Genomic DNA, 26,400 nt, shown 5'->3' on the forward strand with positions numbered 1-26,400 from the left:
AGCGCACCACAGCTTCAGACATATTGGCCACTTACAGAATTCATAATAGTGACAGTAACAGCGGGAAGAAACCATGTGGAATAAATATTAAGAGTGAGGTTTCAAGTGTAATGTCCTGTGTAATATTTAAATGTATGTTTTGAACAGAAAATACAGGTGATTGTTCTTAGTTGAAGTGGAGAGCAGAGATAAATTACAACAGTGGTTGCGATACACCTTCCGCCCACATTATTAAGTTTTCCTCCATGTTGCCATGCGACAGGAAGTATTTTATGAAGTGAGTGTTTTCTTGAAAACAAAGGAAAGCTGACACGGGGAATAATATAACAGTTACGATGATGCATTTCGGTTGCCGCAGGGGGACACAATTTGTATTTGAAGGTGAGCGAAATTTGATAATAAGGCAAGAACATACACAAAATTCACGCCAGAGTTATGACTCTCCGCCACCGGGGGGCGCTGCAGCTCTTCGCTCGTGGCGGCGAACGGCTCAGTGTCGGGTTGCTATTTTTTGCAGCGGAGGCCAGTCCACCTTCCTCGCCTGACGCACCGCGACACTCCTCATCCTCCCTCCGTGGTCGGTCACACACGGCGCATCTTCCCCGTGTTTTAACCGGCACGTAACGCCGGGGTTGTTGTCCATCCATCCGACCGGTACATGTGTGCGTGCGCGCGCGCGTGTCCAGGGGTTGCCCACCCACCATCCATGGAGTAGTAGCAGCAACAGTCCGGCGTGGGATCCACCGCCCCTGCAAGGCTGCCTTGCTCTTCGCACAGCGACGAGCAGCGCACCCAGTCCGGCGAGGAAGACTCGGCCATGGCCGCTGTTCGAGGCTCCGTTTGCGGCCCCGTGAGCGCGGCCGAGGCGCGTCCACCTGTCGGAGATGATGGTGAGTGGCCCATTTCTTTTGTCTCTCTCCATCTCCATCTCCATCTCTCTTGCTCACACACGCGCTCGCGCGCGCTCGCACGCGCTCGCACCTGTCTCTGACGGTTGTCTGTGACCCGCGCGCACGTACATGGGCTTGTTTTCTCTCTCTCTCTCTATCTCTGTCTCTCTGTCTCTCTCTCTCTGTTTTGTTGTTCGGAATCGGGGTCAGTAGGGCCTCAGTGACCGAAATGTGGCGGATGCGGGATGGAAGAGTCGGTGGTGTGTGACCCGCATCACGGTCGGTCGGTCGGTCGATCACTGAGCCGGGTCAGTGTGTTCTCACTGGTGCTGATGATGCTGATGAGGCGCCGTCTGGACCTAGTCTAGAGTTCTGGACCTGGATGCTACTGGGCCTGAAAAGAAAAAATGGGGGGGGGAATCAATCGATCAATAAAGTGAGGGCTGCGTTTAGTTTCAGGTCAGCTCAATCTGTCTGCTTTTGTTGGATGTGTTGTTACTCAAATCTTGTAGCAACCGCCGTCTCATCAGTCACTCTGCCTCCTTTAAAATCAAAACAAAAAATCACCAGTAGCATCCATCCTTTACTTCCTCTGCCAGCTTCTCCTCTTCTCTCTGGTGATGTCGCAAAGGGCACTGACTTTTTTTTTTTCGTTTCCCAAACACATGGAAGGTAAACAATATCTGAGTTTTAGCAGGAGGCCGTCAACAGAGGGCTAAATATACAAATTTCTGTGGGCCTAGAGAGGTTTTTTTTGGAAGTGGGAGGGGGCTGAACCTGATGACCGAGCTGTCTTGCGCGTGCCTATTTCAGGAGTTGACCTCGCTCCGCTCGCTGCCGTTTTAATTAATTAGTTTGTATGGAGGACAGCGGTGGGAGAGGCACGTGGCCGTGCATGAACGATTCCCCTTAAAAATCGGAGATGGATTCTGGTTCATGAGAACCATATACATGCTGCACGGCAACGCGCTAGACCCAGAATGCATTGCAGGGGGTGCAGTTTGTGTGGTCTGAGAACGACCCTCGCGGCCAAGTTTCACTCAAGTTATAAAACGGGAGGAGGTCGCACTCCTCCTCCTCCTCCTCCTCTTCCTCCAACCTCAACCTTGCTGCCCTCCTGCTCTCACCGACGCAGCCAGCCAGAGCAAAGAGGAAGTGGCACAAAGTGATGCTTGAGGTCAGCGTCTCCTCCTTTCTCCTCTTCCTCCTGCGCTACCCCTCGGCTGGTGCAGCTCCGCCGCCGTCTGACAAACAGCTGTTTCCAGACGCACAACAGGCCTCATGTTTGTTTGTGTTTTACTTATGCGGTTGTCAGTAGTCAACAGGAAGTCCGCCGTTTGTTTTATTCGTGTGCGTGTGTGTGTGCCAGGGACCGGTGGGACCGACCTGAGCTAATTAGCGTCGAGCCTCAGACGGCAAGCTGGGACCTGCAGGCTGCTCAGGGCCAGATGTTTGTTCACACAGTGCAGCGAAAGCTTGCTGTCATTGGTGATGATGCGTGCGGAGAGGTGGACTTTGAACAAAACAAAAACAAAAAAAACAAAAAAACTGGGCTAGTTTATGTTTCTTCCAGGATTCACATTCAACAAGGACTCACAGCGCCTCACGTTGGCTGGGAGGTTTCTGCTCACTGTATCAACACCACTCTGGATCACACGTGTCGCTGCTGTCAGGCCAGATAGAGCGGCTCATGGGTTGCGCGCGCGCGCACGCACACACACACGCACACACACACACACACACACACACACACACACACACACACACACACACACACACACACACACACACACGTGTGGACATTGATTGGCTTTATTTGCCTTTATGAACTGGAAGCACATTATTATGAAGACCAAATGAGTTTGCCTAAAAGAAAGAAAGAGATAAATGGAATTTGGAAGGAATTTTTGATTTAGAGAAAGAAAAAATGTAAAAACTCTGAATTGGAATTAAGTGATAAAATAAAAGTAAGTAACAGGTGCTGAGTCGTGCCTGGTCTGAAGACACCTGTGATGAGTAAAATCTGCAAATTTTGATTAAAAAAAAAAAGAAAAGAAAAAGGCAGACTATGCTTACAAACCTAGCACTATTGGGCAGTAAAAGGCTGGTATCTTGATTTCTTAAAGGACAAGTATGACTATAAAGTTTGCCTAATAAATAAAAACCCTTATCCCCCAGACTGTGTGAGAGCAGAGATGGACAAAGATCTCAGTGTCCTACATGTCCACCTCCGACTCCCCATCAGCACCACATGCTCGTCGCTGCAGGCCAATCAGAGCCCGTCGACGGGCAGAGCCGACCTGCTTCTCTTTGTTTCAGAAAAAGCGGACCGGGCCATTCAGCTCACAGCCTTTACGTAACATGCTCAGCGAGCGTCTGAGGAGGTGTGAGAACGCCTCGGCCTGCTGGCGCCGACAGAGCCCCGGAGTCGTGCTGGTATTTGTGGGCGCAGAGCCGCCGGCTGCTGCTGCTGCTGCTAGTGAATAACACTCAGCCACACGTCACGTAATGTTGTCGTGTGAAAACGAAGCACACATGCACACTCACCAAAAGAAATATAAGACATGGCATTTCGTTTTCTGGCGAACTTTTGGCAGATCTGTATGCAAAAAACAGGCTTCTCGGAACATTGGCTGTTTTTGTATATTTTTGAAGTGTTACTGTGTGTCTGTTGCCCAAAATCTGTGTTTTGTACTCCACAATGTTTTCCCACTGTGATAAGAAAACACTTATTTTTTTACAAATGTCACATCTTTTCTAACACTTTAGATTATTTTAGATTAGATTAGATAGAACTTTATTGATCCTTTGAGACAGAGTCCACAGGGAAATAAAAAAATCTTGTTGAACCCTATCGTCAAACGATCGAAAATCGTCAAATAATGAGGTTCATGCGTTTGGACATGAGCCCTGCAAATTGTTGGGCATGGTTCTAAACGCTCTGTTCACGGAGATTTTTTCAACACTGGGAACGCAATGACATAATTGCGGAGCTCCTTTCATGGCCAAGCTCCGGCACCCTCTCGGACTGGCTCCGCCCATATTTCCGCCCTCCTCGCTCTGCCCCGGAAGTGATGTCGCAATGCACTGCTCCAAGAAAATGTTTGTTCGGTGTCAGGGAAATTAAAAAATATTAAATAAAAAATACCGAGCGACTACCGAAGCACCAAGGACCACAACCGTCGGAGTGGAACGAACAGAGAAAATGTTGGAGGTTTGTTCAGCCTAATGCGGATGCGATGAAACACCGGTCTGCAGCCAGACCCCTCTCGTCGGTCGGCAACGGGAGTGAGCCTGGCTCGACTCGGCCCCCTGGTGGACGACGAGAGAATAGTCAGCCACGGCAATATTTGAAAACATGTATGAGGACTGTGAGTGTATTGTGACCTCAAGCAACATTAGTTTTAAGACTACTTGCAACGTACAACCGCTGAATCGTGTTGATGAACTGTTAGCCACCACCGCTAACTCCGTGCTCTGCTTGTTATGTGTGTTGTGTTCGCTGGCAGCGAAACTGAAGAGGCAGCGATTTTGACTCGCAAGTTTCACTCCTTATAGCGATGTTCACGCTGCCAGCATGGTAACATCGGTTGTGTAGAGCTCTCCCTGCTTTGTGCTTGGTGTGGACTTAAGTTGTGCAGATATTTTTGTCTAATAATAAACGACTCTATGACTGAAGTGATGGTTTCAGCGTACATATTTTCTCTGCTAGGACAGTGTTTTGATGCAAGTCAACAGTATGAAACTAAATCATTCTAAGCCCTCTTAAAATGTCTCGCAAAAATACAAAACAAAAACACGGTCAGTACACAAAGTAAAACATATTTCCGGGGACACGGAAGGCACAAAAAACATCCAGGGACCTTCGGTCCGCCTTGCGGCCATAACTCAGCCCGCGCTGGGTCCGTACGAAGCTGGATTAGCCGGTAAACAGCTGCTGAAGAGTGAAGCCTTCACGACGGTAAGTGTTTAAATTGTGCCGGTTTCGTAAAGTTTGCCGTTTACTTTTCACTCCCACACCGGCAAACTGAGGAAGTGAGGCTCAGCAGCGACGAAGAGTGTGACCAATCACAGCGGAATGGGCCGGGCGGGGGCGTACACCGGCAAGGCTTGGGGTGGAGTCAAGTGAAAGACCGTTTTCGCGGGATGCAGTAAATACGAGGAAACGAGCCGCAAGATACGCAAATCTAAAAAGCTTTCAACACGGAAAATCGTGTGTTGCTGCTCTGGAGGGACCAGACATCGAATACAAAAGCCCGAAAATGAGTATAATAGGTGACCTTTAAACCTGATAAAATCTCGAATGTGTTCATTATTTCTTCTTATAAAAGAGTGATCTTATTATTCTTACTTGTTTTTTTTGAGTGTATGAATGTGCAAATGTTCGCACACGCTCAAATCATGCAGCATCAGTTAGCATCAGAAACCAGCAGGGTGCAGGGCTTTAATACCCAACCAGGGTAACGGATCGCAGTGTTCCCTGGAAAGCAGAATTCCCGTCATGGTTCTCCGATGTCAAGCCGTCCTCTCCGCTTCCCGTCAAATCTTTCCGTCTGACAGACACACGTGATCGTCGCCCCAAAACTCACATGCACGCCAATAGATGAACGTAAACGCGACCCCTCCTCACCCGCCAAGCACGGGTCACGTTTCCTCTCCCCGCTCAACCGCTATTGATCACCGGGACTAGTGGTTGACGTGCAAGGCAGACTATCGGCAGGACGATTGACGACAACAACCTCTCCGCATGTGTGTGTCTGTGTGCACACTGGCGGAAGCTGCCACGTAAGGTGCCGGTGACACACTCGCTCCTCCGCCCGCTGCCTGCTGATCGTGAGCAGGCCTCGCTTTTGGCAGCTCGGCGCTCGTTACTTCGTATGGCTTGCCGGCAGTGTTGAGGGAGACACAGGAAGAGGTCTGTCCCGTCTGCGTCACGTGCTCCGGCTCGCTTTCTCCTCTAATCCTCCGGCGTTCCGACACCGTGAAAGGGTTTCAGATGAGGACATGCCGGAGCGAGGGGTAGAGCGGCTCATTTGTCAGGTCAGTGATGGAGAGGGGAGCAGATTTCACTCCCAGCTGGGAGCCAACGGCTGTGGAATACAACAGACGGAAACAGCTAGAAGAATCTTTTTTATGGTTTTGTATTTTCTAACTTAAAAGATCAACTCCAGCTTACATTCAGCTCATGTCTTCTGAAGCTATGTGATCAGCTTTATATTCACTTATTCTAATGTCTTGTCACTCAGGATTCAAGAGTCTCCAACTTGCAATGATTCACTTCATATTTACCGGTAATGACATTATTTAAGTTTTTTTTAAATGTGCAATTTGATTTGATTGTTGATGTGTCCCGGAGGTGGGAATGATCTGTATCTGACCTGTATTGCAAAGTAGACAATCCTCAGTTGATTTTGTTGGCACCGTTAGCCAGAACCAGTTGATAATAGCAACCAAGAAATTTTGCACAGGAGGCTGGGGGTGGCTATTTGGAATGGTGGTTTTGGACCTCAGGGGCTGCATGTGTGAATCCTGTAGACTGGGAAGTTCCAGGAAAATGCAAGGCCCCTGAAATGAATGATATCATGTTTTTTCATCTTTGATCCATTTGCGCCTTTGACATCAAAGTGTCTGATGGCTTTTATTTTCAATCTTTCAAGAAAGATTAGACAACTCGAACTGGCAGAGGACCCATCAGCTCTACTCTCTATGGCAGGGTATGAACTCAGGAGCCGAGTAGGTGTCGTAGCTGTAGGTGGCAGTAGCGCGAAGATGATCACTGGCTAAAAATGGCAGCAGAGCGACATTCTGGATGCCCGTCGCCTTCAGGTTTACCTTCGACATTGCCGCGCCGGTGGAAAACTTGCTCCGAAAACATTGGGAAGACACACCGAAAATGGCTGATGATGACCAGAACCATTTACTCCAGGGTGATGGTGAACAAGTGGACTCCAACATGTTATTGTTCCCCATTGTGGACTTTGCTGACAGTGGGGATGCCTTTGTGCCCAGAATGATGGTGAACCACCAGGGTTTTAACAATATTCAATACTATGAAAATTTGTTTCGAAATGATTTTTGGAGTTTTAATGGGCAGTGGCCTTGGCATTGGGACTGGCGATGGCCCTGGCATTGGCATTCACCTTGGGGAAGGCACATTCACTGGCATTGGGACTGGCAATGGCCTTGGCGTTGGGATTGGGATTGGCAGTGGCCTTGGCAGTGGCCTTGGGGTCAACGTAGGTGCAGAAGTCAGTGTTGGCATCGGCACTGGAACTGGTACTATCCTTGCCCATATTGCATGTGATGCAGTCTTGAGAAAGTGTCACTGGAAACAAAGGTCGAAGTCTCAGGAGCAAAGATCAAACCAGACATTCTCATCAAGAAGATTGGTAAAGCCATTTCCGAGAGGATCCCAGAAGTAGACAGCTACAAAATGAAGTCGAAGGAAGATCAAGCAATAACAGCTTCTGATCTGCAACCCCTGTTGTGACCATGCTGTTGTTCAGTCAGGAGTGCCAGCAAGCATGTTCTCAACAATCCTGAGAAAATTAAAACTTTGGCCTGTACAGTTGTTGTGTGATACCTTTCAAGAAGGCATAACTAAGAACAAGATGAACATCCTTGGGACATTCCTTACATCGTCCAAGAAAATAACTGAATGTATACTTTTATTCATCAAGTTGGCTTGTGTTTTGTAAGTGTTCTGTAATCCATATTTGTTTACATCTCAGACTAATAGTTGAAACTGGTTTGTTTCAATTAGAGGCCTGTTTATGTAGTGTCATGTGGATTTGTGTTTTTTATTTTGCGACTATCAAGTTGTATCAAAGGGCAGATGAGTGAGGAGCAAATTTTAGAGCACAAATATTTTCAAATGATGGCATCGCGGAACAGTTTCCATGAGTCACACAGTTATGAAATCCACATGGGCCTCTGTGCACCAAAGTGAAAAAATGAAATGAGCACAACCTTGAGTGTCTGGCAAACGATCAGAAGGCAGAAAATCAAACAGGATAAAGATTACAATTAAGTTTCCTATCAAATCATAAATTTGGATAGACTTTTTTTAAATGAAAGATCAAGTGCGTGGAAGGAAGTTTGGAAGTAACCATATTTATTAAACAAAATTCTGATTAAATTTGATTATTTTGATTAAAAATTAAAAACTTTTATTGTGAAATACATTTCTGACTTGAATCATTTTAAAAGGGCTGAACAATTACGCTCTCCAGCAAATTGTCTCTCTACTTTCTCAACCAGCGACATGACGTCACATTTCTCTGTCTTTGATCTTGTGATTCTTTTTAAATGTCAAGCAGCATCAAAGGGGTTGATATATTTTGTCTTTAATGTTCTTTTTAATGTAAATGTTTGCCTACTTTGATCCCAAGGGGCAAGAGAACAAAAGTAAGAGACAGAAGACGTGGGCGGGTCCAGCCCACGTGTCTACAAAACTCAACTGTCAAAACAAACAGAACACAAAACCAGCTGAACATGGCTCAAATTAATCGCAGGCATATATTCCCAGGTAGCAGCCAGTACATTGCCTCGGCAACGCAGATGTTTCCTGTGCCAGAATTTGCGGACTGCGGAGATGCGTTTGTGCCGAGGACAACAATAAACCTGAGAGACTATTATTTGCTTTACAATCATGTACCAGAAGATGAAGCTGGTTGTTGGGATTGGCTCTGGCCTTGGCGCTGGAATTGGCACTTGGATTGGCCCTGGCATTGGCTTTGGCATTGGCTCTTGGCTTGGCAATGGCCCTGGCAGTTGCATGTGAATCCTGTGCAAGTTGAAATTCTTGAGCCGTACTTCCCTGAAAAACCCTTGAATGAGCCCGAAGACTTCTTGCTGTATGATTACTACGACACAGAATCTGAGGACTTGGACATGGAGGAGTCTGATTTGGAGGACTCCACTGTGGGGGACTCTGACGGGGAGGAAAGTGATGATGATATAATGGCTGCTGATGAGAAAGTAGCCAGCCAACATAGTTTTGCTAGGGAGCGAGGAGAGCTGAAGTCATTCTCCAAAGGAGAGCTGGGAGACCTTCAGAGCCAGGAAGCTCCCTGCAGTAACGAAGTTAAGAAGTCACCAGGGGTGCCAAAGAAGAGAGCCTGGATGGATGCTGAAGAGGAGAGAAGGATCACCAAACGCATGTGCGATAACCACGAGCACATCCAGGACAGTCACCAGAATCACTTTGGTACTGACGCTGCGGAGGTGGATCACGGTGATGTTATCCAACAATAAAAACACAGAACCCACCAAAATTCCTGGTGCTTAATGTCAAAATAAGTTTTCCACCTGAACATTTCAGCACGAGTGGACAAACGAAGTACAGTGTAAAAATGCACATCTCTGTTTGGAAAACATAACAAGCGGTGGGACTGACAAACCAATGCAAATAGTTACCTTTCTGTCTTAAAATGCCGGCTCAATAAAATAAAAAAGCAGAACTAGTGCAGTGGAGCTTGTGTACATTGTGTGTAAAATTATGGGTTGTGGCTGGACAGAGCACTTTAGAGATATCATCCACACCTTCACAGGGATTGCGGTTGAATGCCCTGATCTCTGTATTTATTAAGCATTCTTGAATGGCTTGAGCTCAGGACTAGAGGACTGATTTAAGAGTCTGCTATCATTTGAATAAAGATGCATTAATTATTTGAAGTTCTGCTTGGTTTTGATTTCAACTCTGTGTTTCAGTTCAGTGTCTATGTTCGCATTATGTTTGATTCTAAATAATCCATGCAAAGCAAATAAAAACTTCTCATCTTAACAGTGCTCTTTGCAGACTTTATTACTTTAGGTACTAGGATAAAGTTGGCAAGTTGGTACTGCATGTCCGGGACTGATACACTGTCTTTTTGGTTAAGGTACGCTAACAAGCAAAACCCAACTTTTCAGACACAACAGTTGTGAAGCTACAGCCCATGCAAAGCAAAGGCCCCGATGGTGCTATTTCTAGCTACATGTTCCGCCCCTAGGCCTTTGATTGGATGTGTCTTTGATATTGCTTGGATTAAAGGATTGAGTTGTCAATGTCTTTGTTGTTGAAAGGCTGTTTTTGGAAAGTTGGTGGCCCATTTCACCTGGCTGTGCCGGAATTTGAAAAATGAAGATGAAAGACCTCAAGGGGACAGTAGTCCGATCCTTTCTTTGAACGATATCGGTGCAAGAGTACGGATACATCGTAGTCAAACTGTGAGGCAACTCCCTTTAACTGCCATTAGATCTCACCTCACCTTACAAATATTAGAGGAAAGATTTTACTATTTACATAAAGTTGAATCTGCTGAGAATGGCTGGAAGCGACCGAAGGCATTCCTTCCGGGGCAATGGCCAATACATCTTCTCTAATGCTCGACTTTTTCCTGTCCCAGAATTTGCCGACAGAGGAGATGCATTTGTACCTCAGACAACGCTAAACCTTCGAGATTACGACATGCTTTCCAATAATATGGCCCTGGAAAATGAACCCTGCCCTTTACATTTGCACTGGCACTGGCACTGGCATTTGCCAAGCCCCCCTCAGCAAGTGCAAGTTGAAGCTCCACACCAAACCAAGAGGCTTTTGGATGAGCCTGAAGACTTCCTGTTGTACGATTATTACGACACAGAGTCTGACGTTGAAGAGTCCGACCCAGAAGACATTGATGTCGGAGGCCTTAACTTGGAGCACAGCGATAATGCCAACAACGAGGCCAACCAAAGTTCCTTCTCTGACACGGAAGAAAGGGAAAAAGTGTTGGTTGTCGGGGCAACGAGGATGTTCAGGGAAGGAGTGGAAGTGGAGGGATGCAGTACTACACACTGCGAGGACCTTGAGTATGTCCTGGGAGACCTACAACGCTGCAGAAGTCCCCTTAAGGAATATGAGGTGGAGAAAAGGTATCCTGGAGGGTATAAGAAGAGGGCCTGGGATGACTATGAACGCGAGGAGAGAAGCAAACGCTTCTGCACCGACCATGATTGCATTCGGAAGGACTTTTAGGTGTTGTTTGAGGTAACAAAATGTGTTTACAAAAACATGAAGTACCAAGAACTTCTCTGATGACTGCTTGCACTATATTGTAGAACCTTACCATGTTGCAATTTCATCACAGCAACAAGTATACATGTCTTTTGGAAAACAATTTCATTACTGGCATGTCACTACATGAGAGTACAAGTTAGTTTTTTGAATCTGCTGCTTCAATTATCACCATTTTTCAATAAAGTCACAGATGGTCAAAGGTTCGAGTAGAGTTTTGTTCTTGCAGGGTCACAGCGGAACCTTTTTGGAAGGTTCCAGCGTTCCGTGTAGCACCGCCTTGAGGGAACCCTAAACACTTGGGTCATTTTCTCAACCATGACACGCGTATTAATGGATTCTGGTTGGCTTATTCATGAAAGTGCCAAGAACACATCTGAGTCAGCTCATGTCAAGAACCTTTTTCTGTTGTAGCTAAAGTTTATTCCGATATTTACTGATGCAAGAAATTGTTGTCATAGCGCTGTGAGGCACTGAAACCAATCTGATTGAACACTAAACATAAACATTCCTATTTCATTCTTTTTCCACCCATCTATTCATCAATCCATTCTTTTACTGATCTGTCCAGGACCTCCACTTTCAGACTGCCCCATAATCCATAAGTGCTCAATCAGACGGTGCCACTGATTGGCCGGCAAGCTGTTGCTATGGGGGTTTAAGCTGCTCTTCCATTGGTCAGGCCCCGGGATGCACCGCCTGCCTCCTGTCAGCTTCCCGGCGTCGTTGTCATGGCAACAGACAGGAAGCGCCGAGGTGCGGAAGGCTGGGCAGCTGTGTTGTTGTTGCTGCTGCTGCTGCTGCTGCTGGTGCTGTATGTTGTCTGTTTTGTCCCTTTGTCCCCTGTTTTTTTTTTGGTCTAAGAATTTTTTTAAATTCCCAGAGGATGATCCGTATGCAGACATAAAAATCTGCACGCCATGACCAGTGCTACAAAACAGCTTACTGCTCCTGCAGACCAAACACGCACGCACACACGCACGAGTTTACCCAGCAACAACCTACTAATCCCCAACGAAAGATGATTATTAATATGGCATGTTGGGATGAAAATGTGGAGCAAATCATGTGTGTGGGCATGCGCGCGCGCGTGTGTGTGTGTGTGTATGTGTGCCCGCCTAGCCTCCTCCTTAATGATTGCCTCAATTATCCGACCCAATGAGGTGGTTTACACGTCGCAGCACAATTAGCAGTACATGCTGCCCTGCCTTTTACACAGTGTGCAGCCAATCATGTTCTCTGCCGGAGAAAGGTCGAAGGTCAGCGTATTTTTTTGTACTTGAATCCTTCTCTCCTTCCTCTTTCCTGTTTCCTCTTCTCCGAGGTCATTGTAAGAGGTCAACTTGTCTTTCCTGGTCCTCTGCAATTTGTTCAGCCCACTTTTTTTTTTGACACAGCCAGACACTTTGTTGTCCTATGAGAGTGATTGGAACACAAAGCTGGGTTTACTTTTTCTTCCCCATCCAGGCGCTAAGTAATGAAGCATTATAATGAAGATGGGGTTAGTGGGGACGCTGGCAGAACAAACAAGTTGATGTCAGAGGAGAAGATGGGCGAGCTCAAGCAAAGCGGAGTTTCCCCAGACAGGAGTTGCATAAGCACCTCTGACCCAGAAACCCTCCGCCGTCGGAGGTGCAGAGCTGGAGGAGCCAGGGGAGAAGAGAGGAGAGAAGGGGAGGAGGAGGAGGTCAGAGGTGCATCCTCCTGCAGGGGCCTCCGGTTCTTTTCTACTCTGCTCATACTCAGAGAGGCGAGGCCCCGCTTTCGCACACAGGACTTGCCGGGATCGGTGCAGGGGGAGGCAGTCACGGATGCCTGTTGCGATGCAAAGCGCAACCTGCTGCTGCTGAAGCTGCGGAAGCTTCGTGTGTGCGGCACGCTTCAGGTCCCGTTCCACAGTAATGCCTTGTGAACGCAGCAACGGCCCCGAGGGAAATATGCAAATTGATTCCGAACAAGCAATCCGGTGGTGAATAAAGCGGAAACAATCCGGCTGTGAAGACCTCCTTTGTCTTCCCTTCCAAAGGATGTGCCCGTTTTAGCAGGTGGCTGCAAACAGAGGGCTAAATCAGCTGTTTTTCTCGATGTCTGGAGATGTTTTTTGGCAATGCGTAATGAGCCGAAAGCATAAACTTCTTATGGGACCAGATGGACGTAGGGAGGCGGAGCTTCTTCAGCTGCTCCGATGTGGCGGCTGAGCAGATTAATAATAAATGAATAAATATTAATAAATGTAAATATAAAAATAAATGTTTAACAGATGAAAGCGTGTGTCACAGCTGCAGTTTGCAACTCGGAGTCAGAGGGGGCGAACACAGAGGTCATCGGAGGGCCAGTTCAGCTTGTGTTGCATGCGAGAAAATGCTCCATTTTTACAAACCACTGTTTAGTTTTACGATGCTGCAGCAGAGTGTCCAGAGTGCAGGAAGTGGAGGACGTGATGAGACCTGAAGGGGGCTTCCGAGGGCTACAGCAAAGTGTGGCGCTGTGGGTGGAAATGGGCAGGTGTTGGAAGGGAGGGAGGAAAATAAACAGATCAAACCAGGACAGCATGCAGATAACGGCCTCCGCCAAAGGGCGTGGGGGGGAGGAGGAGAAGAAAACAGAAAGCTCTCAGACGAGGCACTCAGCAGATGGTTGCCATGGAAACAATGTGTCTCATTTAATGTGTGATGTAACATTTTTGTCGAGAAAACTGTGAAATTTTCCACCGGATGCGCCAACGAATCGGTTGTAATTGGAAACGTTTCACACGTCCATCTGGGAGGGATTCCATCTTTTTTAAGCTCCCACAGCTCCAGCTTGTGTGTTGTGAGGTTTTTTTCATTCCTTTGTTTGTTTGTTAGTGAGCTTTGCTCGCGTTTCGGCGCCGACGGTTGGCCACGAGTTGTCGCCACATAGCGTAGCACTTGTTGGTGCTGGGATGGTCGGCCTCGTCTGCCGGAGCTGCCGGAGCTCCCGCTGCTCCGCGAGCTATTATTATAACAGCCGCTTCCGCCGGCAGAGAGGCCAAAGTGTGTTTGTCTGTGTGTGTGTGTGTGTGTGTGTGTGTGTGTGTGTGTGTGTGTGTGTCTCTCTGAGTGTGGCGACAGAACATAATCTGTTTCACGCCACTGCCGATGGAAAAAGCTGCTTTGTTAACAGGAAACCAGGAATTTGGGAGGCTTTTTTTCTGCCAATTTCAAAAGAATTTTTTTTCTTTCCCCCCCCCCCTTTGCTATGCACTCAATCAAAGTCTTTGCACTAACTGTCTCATCCTTCTTCTTCTTTTCCTGCCCCTCTTTCACCCTCACAGGTGAAACCGCGTGGCTCGGCCCCGCCCTCTAGCCTCCTCCTGGCCCCGCCTCCTTCCTGCTCACTCCTCCTCCTTCTCATCGTCCCCGCCTCCTCCTCCTCTGCGCCTCGCCACTCACCATGACGACCACCCTGGAGAAGCTGCTGCTGCCCGACCAGGAGCTGGGCCCCGGGCGGCCGGACGGCTGCGACGACACCAGGGGGCCCTACAAGGTGGTGCCCTCGGTGGTCTGCTCCATGTGCTGCCTCTTCGGCATCATTTACTGCTTCTTCGGTGGGTGACGAGCACGTAAATATGAAGGGTTTTAATGGGTTAATCACGATCAGATGAAATACAAGGCTTAACGCATACATTTTTTTTTTTTATTGCATTTTAACCACCAGCCTTCTGCCTCTTCCTGCACCCCCACACCCGGCACACAATAAACTGGCTGGGACTTATGTACGTGCAACGATACACAGGCAGCCTAATATGTTGCTGTCATCACAAATTATAACTTTCAATTTCATTCTCAGAGCGGATTGCATGAGATGCTAGATTCATATTAGCACAGTTTCCTCCCTCCTTGTGTTTTTTTTTGTTTATATGATAAAAGGGAAAACATTGTTGACACACTTCCAACATGTTTGTTTTGGATTCATGACACGGCTCGTCATGAACAAAATGTTATAATGTTGTGTTGTAAGTGGCAGTAGGTGCACTGTTTTGAAAGAAATAATGCAAAAATCCAAAAGGAAATCCTTTTTATGTGTTCATTTGGTTCCCAATTAAGTGGTAAGAATTTCTTCACAAAAATATGGACACAAAAAATAAAAAATTACACAATTTAAAAATGCAAATCAAAACACGATTAATCACGATTAAAGAAAAGAATCAATTGACAGTCCTAGTAAATATGTCCCCTTCCCCCCCGACCTTGCAGGCTACCGCTGCTTCAAGGCAGTGATGTTCCTCACTGGCCTGATGTTTGGTTCTGTGGTCATCTTCATGCTGTGCTACAAGGAGCGCGTGCTGGACACCCAGCTGAGCGTGGAGGCCTCGGTGGGCATCGGCCTGGGCATCGGCACGCTGTGCGGCCTGGTCACCATGCTGGTGCGCAGCGTGGGCCTCTTCATGGTGGGCCTGCTGCTGGGCCTGCTGGTGGCCGTGGCCACCCTGGTGGGCATGGAGGAGCTCTCCGATAGCCCGCCGCGCTCCGTCTGGGTGCCGCTGGGCGTGCTGCTGGGCCTGGGCATGCTCTTCGCCGTGCTGACGCTGCAGTGGCAGCGCCTCTTCACCACGCTCTCCACGGCCGCCTTTGGCGCCGCTGTCATCGCCGTGGCGCTGGACTACTTCGTGGAGCTCTTTGCCCTGGTGCTGTACGTGTACGAGCGGCTCAAGGCGGCGCCGGGTAAGCCCGTGTGCTGGGTCACATGGGTGGTGCTGGGAGTGTGGCCCGCCCTCACCCTGCTGGGGGTCGTGGTCCAGTGGAAGGTGACAGCGGAGGGATACTCGCACACCAAGGGTGGGTACATCGAGAAGATTTTTTTGAGATTACTTAAAGATTACAATGTAATTGTTTACTATTACAAGTTACCCCATTGAAAATGTAATCAAAGTGTTGCAATTACTTTATCAAAGTAATGTAGCTAATTACATTTAATTAAATTTTGATTACTTTTCAAACATTTTGAATGAACTCTAGACCTGACAGTGTTGAGCTTCCGGTAGAGAGATATAGCAAAGATATGCCTGCTAAAGTAACCATTTAACATTTTAATTTAGCACTGAATAAATCCCATTTTAAATGCAACCGTCTACATTTTTGCACTATTCTTCAAGTCAAACTTTCATGTGTGAAGGGAAACAGAAACAGAAAACATTGGCACAGAGCAAAGCAGCAATAAAATATAAGATATAAAATAAAATGATTAAACATAAATCCCGGCCTTTTTTGTGAAGAAAATAAAGGTCAGATGTCATCAAAATTGTAATCATGACTAATTCCACAAATAACTGTAATTTAATTCAACATTTTTTCCACTAATGTAACTGACTTCAGTATTCTTTATTTTGTAATAGAATTAAGTAACGACATTACATATGACTCGTTGCTCCCCCAACACTGGCTCTGATTGGTCCAAAACGATGCTGCCCCCCCCCCCGCCTATCTCATCCCACATCCCCCCTGACTCCCGGCCTCCATCTCCAGTCATCATCAGCCGGCAGCAGCGACGCATGCAGGTGATGCGGATCCGCCAGCGCGACGACCGCTACCGCAAGAAGAAGAAGAAGCAGCAGCAGCAGCAGCAGGGCTCCGCCCACCACCACAACCACCAGGCCAAGCAGCTGCACGTGGAGCCCGCCTACCGCCGCAAGCCCAACCCCATCCGCCGCTACGACACAGACGTCCTCTCGCCGGTAGGAGGGTGTCTCATTAAGAGGGACAGTCACAGTTAGCCCCACAGTTTTTTTGCATTCATTTGTATTGTATATTTTTTTCTTTCTTTTTTCCTCCGCCTCCTCCAGAGCTACATCCAGAGCTTCCGAGACCGGCAAGTGCAGGCGCAGCCCTACCCGGGCCGGCTGGTGGGCGGGCCCAGCGCCGTGGTGGACGTGGGCTACGACTTGACCACGCCCCTCACCGCGACCGCAGGACCGTCGTTAAGAGCCTGACCCCGCCCCTGCTGACCACCCCTCCGGCCCCGACTCCACCCCCCTTGAACCTGAACCCATCATGGTGCCATTGTGAGCCGATCACCACCGATGCAAAAAAAAAAGAAAAAAACTAAAACGTTCCGTTTCTGGGTTTTTAACATTTATCCTGGTTTAGCCGCACAAAAGAGGATGAAGGTTTTTTTCAGTTTTTTTTTTTACCTAGAATCCTTTTTTTTGGTGGGGGGGGATTAAAACCCACAGATTTTGTACAATATTGATCCACTCCTCTGGCCTGACCCAGAGGTTGTCACCCGTAGATGCACAAATGCATGCATGCACAAACAAACACGCAGCTGCAATATAAATGGGGGGGGTGTGGGGCTTAATCCGACCTGACCTGACCTTACACCTGATGCCCCGCCCTCCCCCGCTGCACGGCCTGGGCCCGACATGGCCGCCATCACACGACCAAACCAATCAGGGAACGCCGTTTTCAGTGCAAAACCTGCCTCAGGTTCTGACGTCGACTCCTTCTGGCGCTCGATTTCCTGCAGAACCGAGTGAAAAACATCCACGGAAGGCAGAGCCAAGGCCCTGGAACGCCCATTGGGAATCGTTCAGCTCTCTGTGCCATGTGGACTTACCTAATCCTGTCTGAAAATCTCTAGAGACCTCTCTTTAATTGATAGTGGGGGAAGAAAACTTTTCCACCCTCGGTGCTGGACGGAACACCTCTCTCTGAGCGTCAGACTGCCCTCTTGTGGCCGGGAGGGGGATCTGTTCCTAACAGGTGCCTTGCCCCCTCGACGGAGCATCACCACCAAAACGGGCCGCGGCTTGGTCAATGGCTGGTTTTAAACACGATGGCGGAAGGATTTTTTTTTTAAATCGACAAGCAGGGTAAAAAACAAATACAGGAGAACACGTTGAATGGAAGCGACTAGTTGTGCTCACAGATGCCTCAATGTTCGGACGAGGAGGATTTAACAGCAACATTTGCACCGACAGCTCAGCAAAATGGCCAACTTAGGCCACACCCACACAGCCCTAAAGTTCTTTTAAATCCCTGGGACTTTATTTCACTGAAATTTAGCAGAAACGTCCCGCATGCACTCAAATTTGCAACAAATGTGATGATTATCATGGCTGCACAACTTTGCGGATTTTGTAATGCACAAATCTGTAAAGTTGTTGCTAACCTTGCTAAATTGTGGCTAAGTGAAATGCAAGCCTTTGATGCACACAAGCACTTAAAAGAACAAGTGTTTGGTCCAGATAAATTCATGAAAATTTCACTCGGCTTTGACTCCTTTTCTTGAAGTACCTTTCAAAATAAAAGCGCCATTGTGCTGAGCTGCCAGTGTGAGTGATGCTGAGGACAGAGGACAGGGAGGAGTGAACTCACGGCCATATTACAACTTGTACTTAAACTAACAACTCCTCTTCCTTCCATGATGTGCTTTGTTTTTTTTGTCTTTGGTCCTCTCTTCAGGGACATTTTCAAGTAAAAAAAATAATGTGAATATTTGATCTTGAACATTTTTTTTAAAGTGTAGAAAAGGGAAATGGAAGTGTCCAGGAGGGGTGTATGATATGTTTTTATTCATCAGTGGGGAGAAAACCTAAATGCATGATCTCACCCCTCCGTCCCTGCAAAATCCACCCTTCGTGGCTTTCTCACCCCCACTCCCCTTGACGTGCATCCGTGTGAAATTTGTACATAAAACACAGCACTTACTAACTTTTATTTCTGTTTTTTTTTTTTTTTTAAACCTCCAAGGAGACTAATTTAATCCAGACAATTTGTTTTTTTATGTTTTTTTTTTTTTTTTTCCAGTGAGATGTATTTATTTACTTATTTATTTATTTCTCTTATGCAGGAGAGTGCAATGTCATCACTTTAGGGCCAGTAACGCAATGCTTTCAAAAAAAAACAAAAAAAAACCTCAAGAGTACAGTTATTAAAGCATGTGTTCCTTTGGGCCTGTGTACCACCAGCATGTGTGCGAGTCGTCTTTTCAACAAACGCAAAGACATTCAGACAGTCGGCTTCAGCTTCACAGGCTCTTTTTGTTTTATTAGTAAATCATGTTTTAAAAAAAAAAATACCAGCCTTCCTGAACTTCCTACCTGCTCCATTTAACATGCTTCCCCGCCGATGTCTGCTCTTTTCCCACAAGAGCCGACATACACACACACACACGTACAAATCGACCACAACAAAACTTTTTAAAGGTTGCAGGCTGTTGTTTGTTTTGTTTTTTTTACATAATGCGGCCGCCTTAAGGGCCCCGTTGTCTACAACAAGTCGCTTTCCTGAGGCGCTGCCACCTGGCGTGGCGGTGGAATTCAAAACAAGAAGAGCAGCGTGAGTTTGTGAAGGCCTTTTTACTTTGTTTTCATTGTAGCACATGATTTTTATCTGCCCCCTTCACGGGGGGAAAGTTGTGTTGCTCCTTCTTCTTCTTCTCCTGCGTATCTCTTGTCGCCGATCATCACATGATGTCCTGCTGCTGCTGCGTCGACTCGCTGACGACCTGAGAAGGCCGGAGAATGTGCAAAATTATATATGGCGGGTTGTAAAATCCAATGTAAGATGATGACTGTGCTCAGCTTGTAAATGAAGTCGAATGCGCTGCGAGCCACTCAGCAGCGGTAATAATACTCCTGAGAAATACCATTAGTGGGTTTTAATGACAGTATTTAACACAAATTTTTGTCTAAGCTGACTGCTTTCGCACCGCAGAGCTGGGAAACAGTCGGTTTCGCCGCCGTCTGACCTGCCTCAACACGCCTGTTTTGCACAATGGGCAGTGGGCGGGCGAGGCACGTAGCCACCCGGGCGGGACGAGATATCCGGGCTGCACGTGTGCTTGCACGCGCGCATGTTTGTCTGTGTGATAATTCGGGTCGACAGTATCACTCACTTGTCTCCTGCTGATGCAACACTGTTTGGGTCAAAGGTCGTCAGAAGTTGTGGAAGTTGTGGCCCACCACTGAGTCAGACGCTAATTTCTTCAAAATCTAATTTAGCAGCTTTTGTTGGGAATAGATCCATATTTGATTTACATCCATGTTTTCTGACTCCAAATAGAGTGAAATGCCTTTGTGTGAATATACATGTGTGAAAAAATTAACTGGGTTTCCCATCAAATCAAATCAAACGCAAAGAAAAGCCAGACGGATTATTTTGAGCTGGCTGTGTGTATGTCTGTTTGCTGTTTTTTTTTTACCTCTCCGTCACGGGTTTCAATGGTCTTGATGAGGACTGTTTTCTTTGAATGCAACTCAGAGGAGCGCTGCTGGTGATCAGGGTTGGTCTCTGTGAAAACACGCGGCAATAGATTGATGAGCAAAGATGCAGCTCAGGCCCAAAAGCTGAAACTACCTTTAAATGTCTAATGGTCTGAGCTGGAGAGATGGTGTGAATCTCTTTGTTTGCCTGAGCTGTATGAGGCCATTCATGGGTGTAAATGGGCAGTGCAGCTGCACTGGCCCCCCCACCCCCACCCCAGAGGCACACCAAAGGCATCCGCCTTCTTTTAACGTGTGTTTTTGGGTTATCCAGGGGACAAATAAAGATCTGTAATCCAGTAAAGCTCTTTATAAGCAGGGAAAGGGAAGATGACAACTGATTTGTGCGTTGCCCCCATCAGTCTGAGGGGAAAACTACATTTCTATTTTGATTTTAATCATGAACTGGTCCTGGGTGGATGGACGTGTCTGACTTTTGGTTCACCCAAGGACAACACAATACAAAAACATATAAAATCAGTGGCTGGGGCTCCACCTGCAGGTTTATTGCTGCTCTTTGTGGCTCAGAGTGGATTGTTTTTCTGCATGCTTTAATGTTCTTGCTTGCCCTCTAGCGGTGAGTTGACGCCACAGCAGGCTTTATTATTATTATTATTATTATTATTATTATTATTATGCCATACCTCTGTAGCTCAGAGTGGAGTAGGTCTGCACAGGCAGGGCGATCCTGCAAAGACAGATAGCGACACACACGATGCAGTGATTGGATAATCTGCAAACATTCACAGCGTGACAGTGAGATGTTTATATTACAAATCACCTGCTCTCCTCCCCTTCCAGCAGCTTCCTGTAGGTGGCAATCTCCACATCCAGAGCCATCTTGACGTTGAGCAGATCCTGGTACTCGCGCAGGTGCCGGGCCATCTCGTCCTTCATGTTGGCGATCTCAGCCTCCAGCCGGGTGATGGTGTCCTGAAAGCGGCCGCCCTCCAGGCCGTGGCGGTCCTCCATGTCCCGCATCTGCCTCATCAGGGACTCGTTCTGAGGTCACCGAGGGGAGGAGCAGGGACTTGAACCACCAGTAACTCAGCCAGCACAGCTTGAAATCAGAACCTTTGTGGGTGTGTGTGTGTGTGTGTGTGTGTTTGAGACATACAGTGCCTTTGAGGGAGTCGATCTCGCAGGTGTAGGACTGGATCTGGTGCCTGAACTCCATGGTCTCCTGCCGGGCCTGCTTCAGAGCATCGTTGTTCTTGCTCACAGCCTGGTTCAGGTCAGACACCTGTGGAGACAGACGGCCCGACCACTCACACACTGGACGTATAAAGAAGAAAACATCCGACAATTCGAATTCAAAGGTGTTGTGTCACCTTTGACTTGTACCAGTCTTCGGCCTCGGCGATGTTCTTGGCAGCGATGCCCTCATACTGTGCTCGGATGTCCCTCAGTGCCGCCGTCAAGTCCGGCTTGGACATGTCCATCTGGATCTGCACCTGGGTCTCTTGCATCTGTGTCTGCAGCTCTCTGATCTCCTGCAGGGCCAGACAGCAGGTAGTCGGTTCAAACGGACGGCTAGATTATCCAATTTTGTAAAAAAAAAATAATAATAATAAAACAATCACTCTAGATATAAAACCATAAAATCTACACTTTCTGAGGAAAACAGTATTTGTTCTGGGTTTTAGATTTGACTGTTGATGGGTCAGAGAGAACTTGGGACCTTAACTTTTCAACAGTCACACCCAAATACATTACGCTCCTTCAACACTTGCTGCTCGGAAGTGGAATATTTCTACTAATATTAATTAGTAGGAATATGAGAAATATGAGAGCTGAGAGGACCTGAAAAGCTGCAGAAAAAACATGGCAAATAAAAACATGGGGGCCAGCAAACAACTAAACAATAGAAAGAAAAACCTTAATATCTACCTTCATAATGAAATTCCTATGGACCTGAACGCTGAACGTCACTAAAAATAGTTAACTTTTTATTATTTGATAAGTTGTACTATTTATATGTATATATATATATATATATATATATATATATATATATATATATATATATATACATATATATATATATATATATATATATATATATATATATATATAGATGATGATTTATTTTTATTGCCCGATACAGGTAACGCACGTGACCCTTCAGGTCAGGCATCTCTCAGGGCAGCCGGTTCATTAGCTTAGCTTGCTAGAAGCTTTTTTTATTAATTTTTTTACGCTTACAGTGAGGTTGTGTCTTTTATTTTTAACACTTAAGTAGCTACACTAAAAGTTGTTTTTTTTTTATTATTATTTTGTTTTGTTTTGTTTTTTAGAAAAAACGAACTAATATTAGTGCTTGTACAAAAACATTGGCTCAAAGTTGAAGAAAATGTTGCTAACTTCTGTTATATTCTGTACCAAGAGGCAAATGTTGGTTTTGTATATTTGATTATCAAATATACATTTCTGTGCATTTACATTATGAACCATAATTATGATGGTTAAATTGAGAAATAATAATTCTGAAAATGTTTTCACACTTTCTTGTTCTTAGAAAACGACTGCCTCAGAATGGCCCTTAAAGGTCTGAGCTTATCTGAGACACACAAATGTTTTCACCAAGGAGGCACAGGTTACACCATTAATGATGTCAACACCCAGGGGTCATCATCATGTTACCCACTGGCGTCAAGTCCAAAGAAAAAAACAAAACACAACCTCTTCATATGGCTTACACGTCCGCAGCCACTTGTCTTATCAGTCTGTGGGGTAGAGACACAACACAACACAACACAGAGAAACCAAACGTGTATGTTGACAAGCCTCTGCTGCCTAAACGTTTTGTTGCTGCTGCTGCCACAAGGAGTAATTTTAGCCGTTCATCTGCTGCAGGGATTTCAGGAGTGCTGACGCTGGCTGGCTGCCAGCAAACAGGCTTTGTGTGTCAAACTTCCCTTCAATCCCCCTTATTTGTCGTCTCACGCAGATGCACACTTGCACAAACAGATGTAGCACTAGACTGGATGCAAGTGTGCACATTAACCCACCATAAAAAAAAAAAAAAACATAATCTCTCTAGATCTTGAGACGTCTGTTGATGTTTTAAGTTGCTTTGTGCATGTGTTGCAGAGCTGAGGTCACATTTTTTTAGTATAATCACAAGCAAATTCTCATCATTTGCAGCTCGAGCTTGGAAAAAAAACCTCACCGCCAACTCCAAAGATTTCTGGAGCAGACTATCAAAATGGTCTAAAATCTACTGTGTTTTTCACCCTCTTGCTTTAAACCATGACAGACGTGAAGAAAGAGAAGAGAGAACCTCCTCGTGGATCTTCTTCAGGAAGGCGATCTCCTCCTGCAGTGTCTCGATGCGTCTCTCCAGGTCCAGACGGGCCAGCGTGGCGGCATCCACGTCCTGCCACAAGTTCGGTGAGTCAGTCATCGAGACAGGAAGTGAAATAGCGGGGGGGGGTGAAAAAAAAAAACAACTGGAAAAACGTGCTGTCACTCACCGCCCTGAACGCAGCAAGGTTGCTCTCGGCGTCCTCTTTTTGCAGTATCTCTTCCTGGAGCCTGCAAGAGGAAGTGAAAAGACAATTACTCAAATAATTTAGACCGTCCAAATGTGATTGAGGGAGACCGTCTAAATCGAAATACCAAAGCCAACACTTTTTGTGATTGAGGCTGTGAAAAAAAAGAAAAGAAAGAAAATCTGCCGGCTGCTGTTCTAATCTTCTTTCTCAGTGAACAGATGCTCTTGTTGCTCGCTAATCCAGAAGAGTGTCTTTAGCTAAAATGGAACAAAAGTCTGTTTGACAGTTAATGTTTTGCGATCTGGACTTGCTGCAGATAAAAGCAGCCAACAGAAGCTCGGCTCATTGTGATTCTGCTGTGTTCTCACTGGATCGTCAGCAGAGCCTTCTTCTTCTTCTTCTTCTTCTTCTTCTTCTTCTTCTTCTTCTTCTTCTTCTTCTTCTTGGACCTGTGCGAACTTGCAGACCATCACCGAGGATGCTGCCCAACCAACGTTCCTCTCCTTATATAGAAGAGGATGGACCCTCGCGAGCACAGCGCCACCCGCCAGTCGGACTTGGCAGCGACGCGCGCTCACATCCATCACTTTTAACGGCGCTGGATTAGGAACAGAGTCATCAGGAGACTTCTGTTCAAACTAGAAGCCATGGAGAGACTTTGAAAAATGTCTTTAAGTTATTTAAGAGTTTGTCCCAACGTGGGGAAATTTGTGATTCAGAAAATAAACCCTCTTAACCTTTTATAATTATGTAAATCCAAATGCTGTTTTATCAACAAGTGGAACTAAAACTATTATTGATTATTTCAGTGATTTTAATTAACAACTGGAAGAAACAATTTAATAGAATAATTTCCAATTTTTAAACCACAGCTGTTAAATAACCAAAATGCTGTCGCTTTATGTATTTATATAATTTGGCGCAGTAAAAAGCAGCAAAATGTATTTGTGCCAATTAAGGTCACTGTGAAAGGGCCAGTTCAGCCCAAACTCCAAAACACAATGTGAGAGTTTGATGTTCATAAACCGAATAAATGGACTGAAATGGACAGTTTAAAAATGAATCGAGGCCCGTGCGTCCTTTTCCTGATATGTGAAAACTTGGGACTGGTCCTTTCAAACAACAGGTCAGCTCCCACAGGGGAACTTCCTGTTACCACAACAAACAGCGAGCTAGTCTGGAGGCCCCGCCCACATTGGGGTAAATACAGCTGAGGTGATGGCGACACATTCCTGTGCATCATCAGATATCTCTCTCTCTCTCTCTCTCTCTCTCTCTCTCTCTCACACACACACACACGCGCACACACACACACACGCGCGCCCGCGCGCGCACACACACACACACACACCTGAGTTTGAGCTTGTCCAGGTCCTCGGCCAGGTTGTCGCGCTCCACCTCGATGCACGAGCGCTGATTGGTCATGATCTCCACCTGCCGCCGCAGCTCGGCCATCTCCTCCTCGTACAGGTCGGCGATGCGCGTGGGCTCGCGGCCGCGCAGCCGCTCCACCTCCACCGTCAGCACCTGGTTCTGCTGCTCCAGGAAGCGCACCTTCTCGATGTAGCTGGCGAAGCGGTCATTCAGGTGCTGCAGCTCCACCTTCTCGTTGGTGCGCGTGGTCAGGAACTCCTGGTTGAGGGCGTCGGCCAGGCTGAAGTCCAGCACCTCGCCCATGCCGGCGTAGGAGCGCCCCCCGGACACACGGGCGGCTGCTGCCGACAGCGGCCTGCCGTGGTAGGCGGAGGAGGAGGAGACGCGGTAGGCCGGTGTGGAGCTGGTCCGGGTCACCTCGTACACCCGGGAGCTGGTGTGGCCTCCGCCTAAGCCCGGCACCCCCCGGGGACCCAGCATGGAGCGGTTGAGGGACGGCGAGGCGTAGGTGCCCTGACCGAATGTGCGGCGGTAGGAGGAGGCCGTCTGGCCCGAGGAGCTGTAGGAGGCCATGGAGGAGGAGGAGATGGAGGACGAGGAGAGCCTGGTGAGCCTGGTGAGCAGGAGGGGAGCACTGGAGGAGGACTTCCTGCCCTGGGCTATTTCTAGTCACCCCCCTCCCCTCCTCTCCCTCCCTCCTGACACCCCTACTCCTCCCCTCCCCTCCTTGCTCTTTTTACTAACTCTTCTCAGCTTCATCTTCCTCTTCTTCTCCTGCATGATGTCATCCTTCTTTCTACTTCTGCCAGTTCCTTCACTTCCTTCTGATTAGTTGTTAGCAGCTTCACCCAGGCCAAAAATAACCAAATAATCAAAATCCGACGACACAAAGATCACAAAGGGGAAATTTCTAGGATTTTGTGTTTTGGAGCGAGCAGAACTCGAAAAATTCTAACAATATAGTGTAAGGAGGAGAAGAGCTAATGAAGTTAAATTAGTCTCAAGTGAAGTCAACATTTCCATTTTGAACTCTTTGCAAATCATTGACTTTAAGTTTTCTTAGTTCTTAGTTGTCAGAGAGAATTATGAGGACATCCTCTCTGCTCATCCGTGATGTCATGACATCACGATGCGAGGATGCGAGGGACGCCAGGGACGCGGCGACGTCCTCACATGGTGATGCGTGCGGCAGGTCGTCCGCCATTTCGCACTCGGACAAACTTGCCTTAAAAAGGAAAAGTATCCCCGGGATGTTCCTCAGCAGCAGCAGCAGCAGCAGCAGAAAGCCACAATTCCAAACAACACACGCCCGTCACCGACTGTATCGCCGCCGTGTGTGACAGGTGGATTTAATGGGAGGTTCCCCGCTGCCAA

General features: G+C 47.0%; 2 protein-coding genes and 1 long non-coding RNA gene across 4 annotated transcripts; 2 read left to right on the forward strand and 1 right to left on the reverse strand.

The window, feature by feature from the left end:
• Positions 1–5: 5 nt before the first annotated feature.
• On the forward strand, positions 6–18,967 carry tmem198ab (transmembrane protein 198ab). Of its 2 annotated transcripts, none has more exons than XM_076014914.1 (5): positions 6–890; positions 14,225–14,497; positions 15,147–15,728; positions 16,416–16,624; positions 16,733–18,967. In XM_076014914.1, the coding sequence occupies exons 2-5, from the start codon at positions 14,344–14,346 to the stop codon at positions 16,877–16,879; spliced, it is 1,092 nt and encodes a 363-aa protein (XP_075871029.1). In that variant the 5' UTR covers positions 6–890; positions 14,225–14,343; the 3' UTR covers positions 16,880–18,967. The 2 variants fall into 2 exon arrangements, with proteins under 2 accessions (XP_075871029.1, XP_075871036.1); XM_076014921.1 differs by lacking the exon at positions 6–890 and adding an exon at positions 5,179–5,930.
• On the forward strand, positions 9,865–10,856 carry LOC142878897 (uncharacterized). The gene is made up of 2 exons (XR_012925140.1): positions 9,865–10,100; positions 10,280–10,856. It is a non-coding gene; the product is annotated as an uncharacterized LOC142878897 (long non-coding RNA).
• Positions 18,968–19,110: 143 nt separating the features above from the next.
• Positions 19,111–25,678, reverse strand: desmb (desmin b). Its single transcript, XM_076014904.1, has 9 exons — positions 25,004–25,678; positions 23,632–23,692; positions 23,439–23,534; positions 21,487–21,648; positions 21,273–21,398; positions 20,937–21,157; positions 20,800–20,843; positions 20,095–20,183; positions 19,111–19,398 (listed from the first exon to the last, which is right to left on the reverse strand). Exons 1-9 carry the CDS (start codon positions 25,597–25,599, stop codon positions 19,357–19,359), a joined length of 1,437 nt encoding a protein of 478 aa, XP_075871019.1. The 5' UTR covers positions 25,600–25,678; the 3' UTR covers positions 19,111–19,356.
• Between the last annotated feature and the right edge of the window lie 722 nt (positions 25,679–26,400).

This window comes from Nelusetta ayraudi, unplaced genomic scaffold, assembly GCF_046127955.1.
Source record: "Nelusetta ayraudi isolate G7.1 ecotype Tasmania unplaced genomic scaffold, CSIRO-AGI_Nayr_v1 ptg000006l, whole genome shotgun sequence".
Lineage (NCBI taxonomy): Eukaryota > Metazoa > Chordata > Actinopteri > Tetraodontiformes > Monacanthidae > Nelusetta > Nelusetta ayraudi.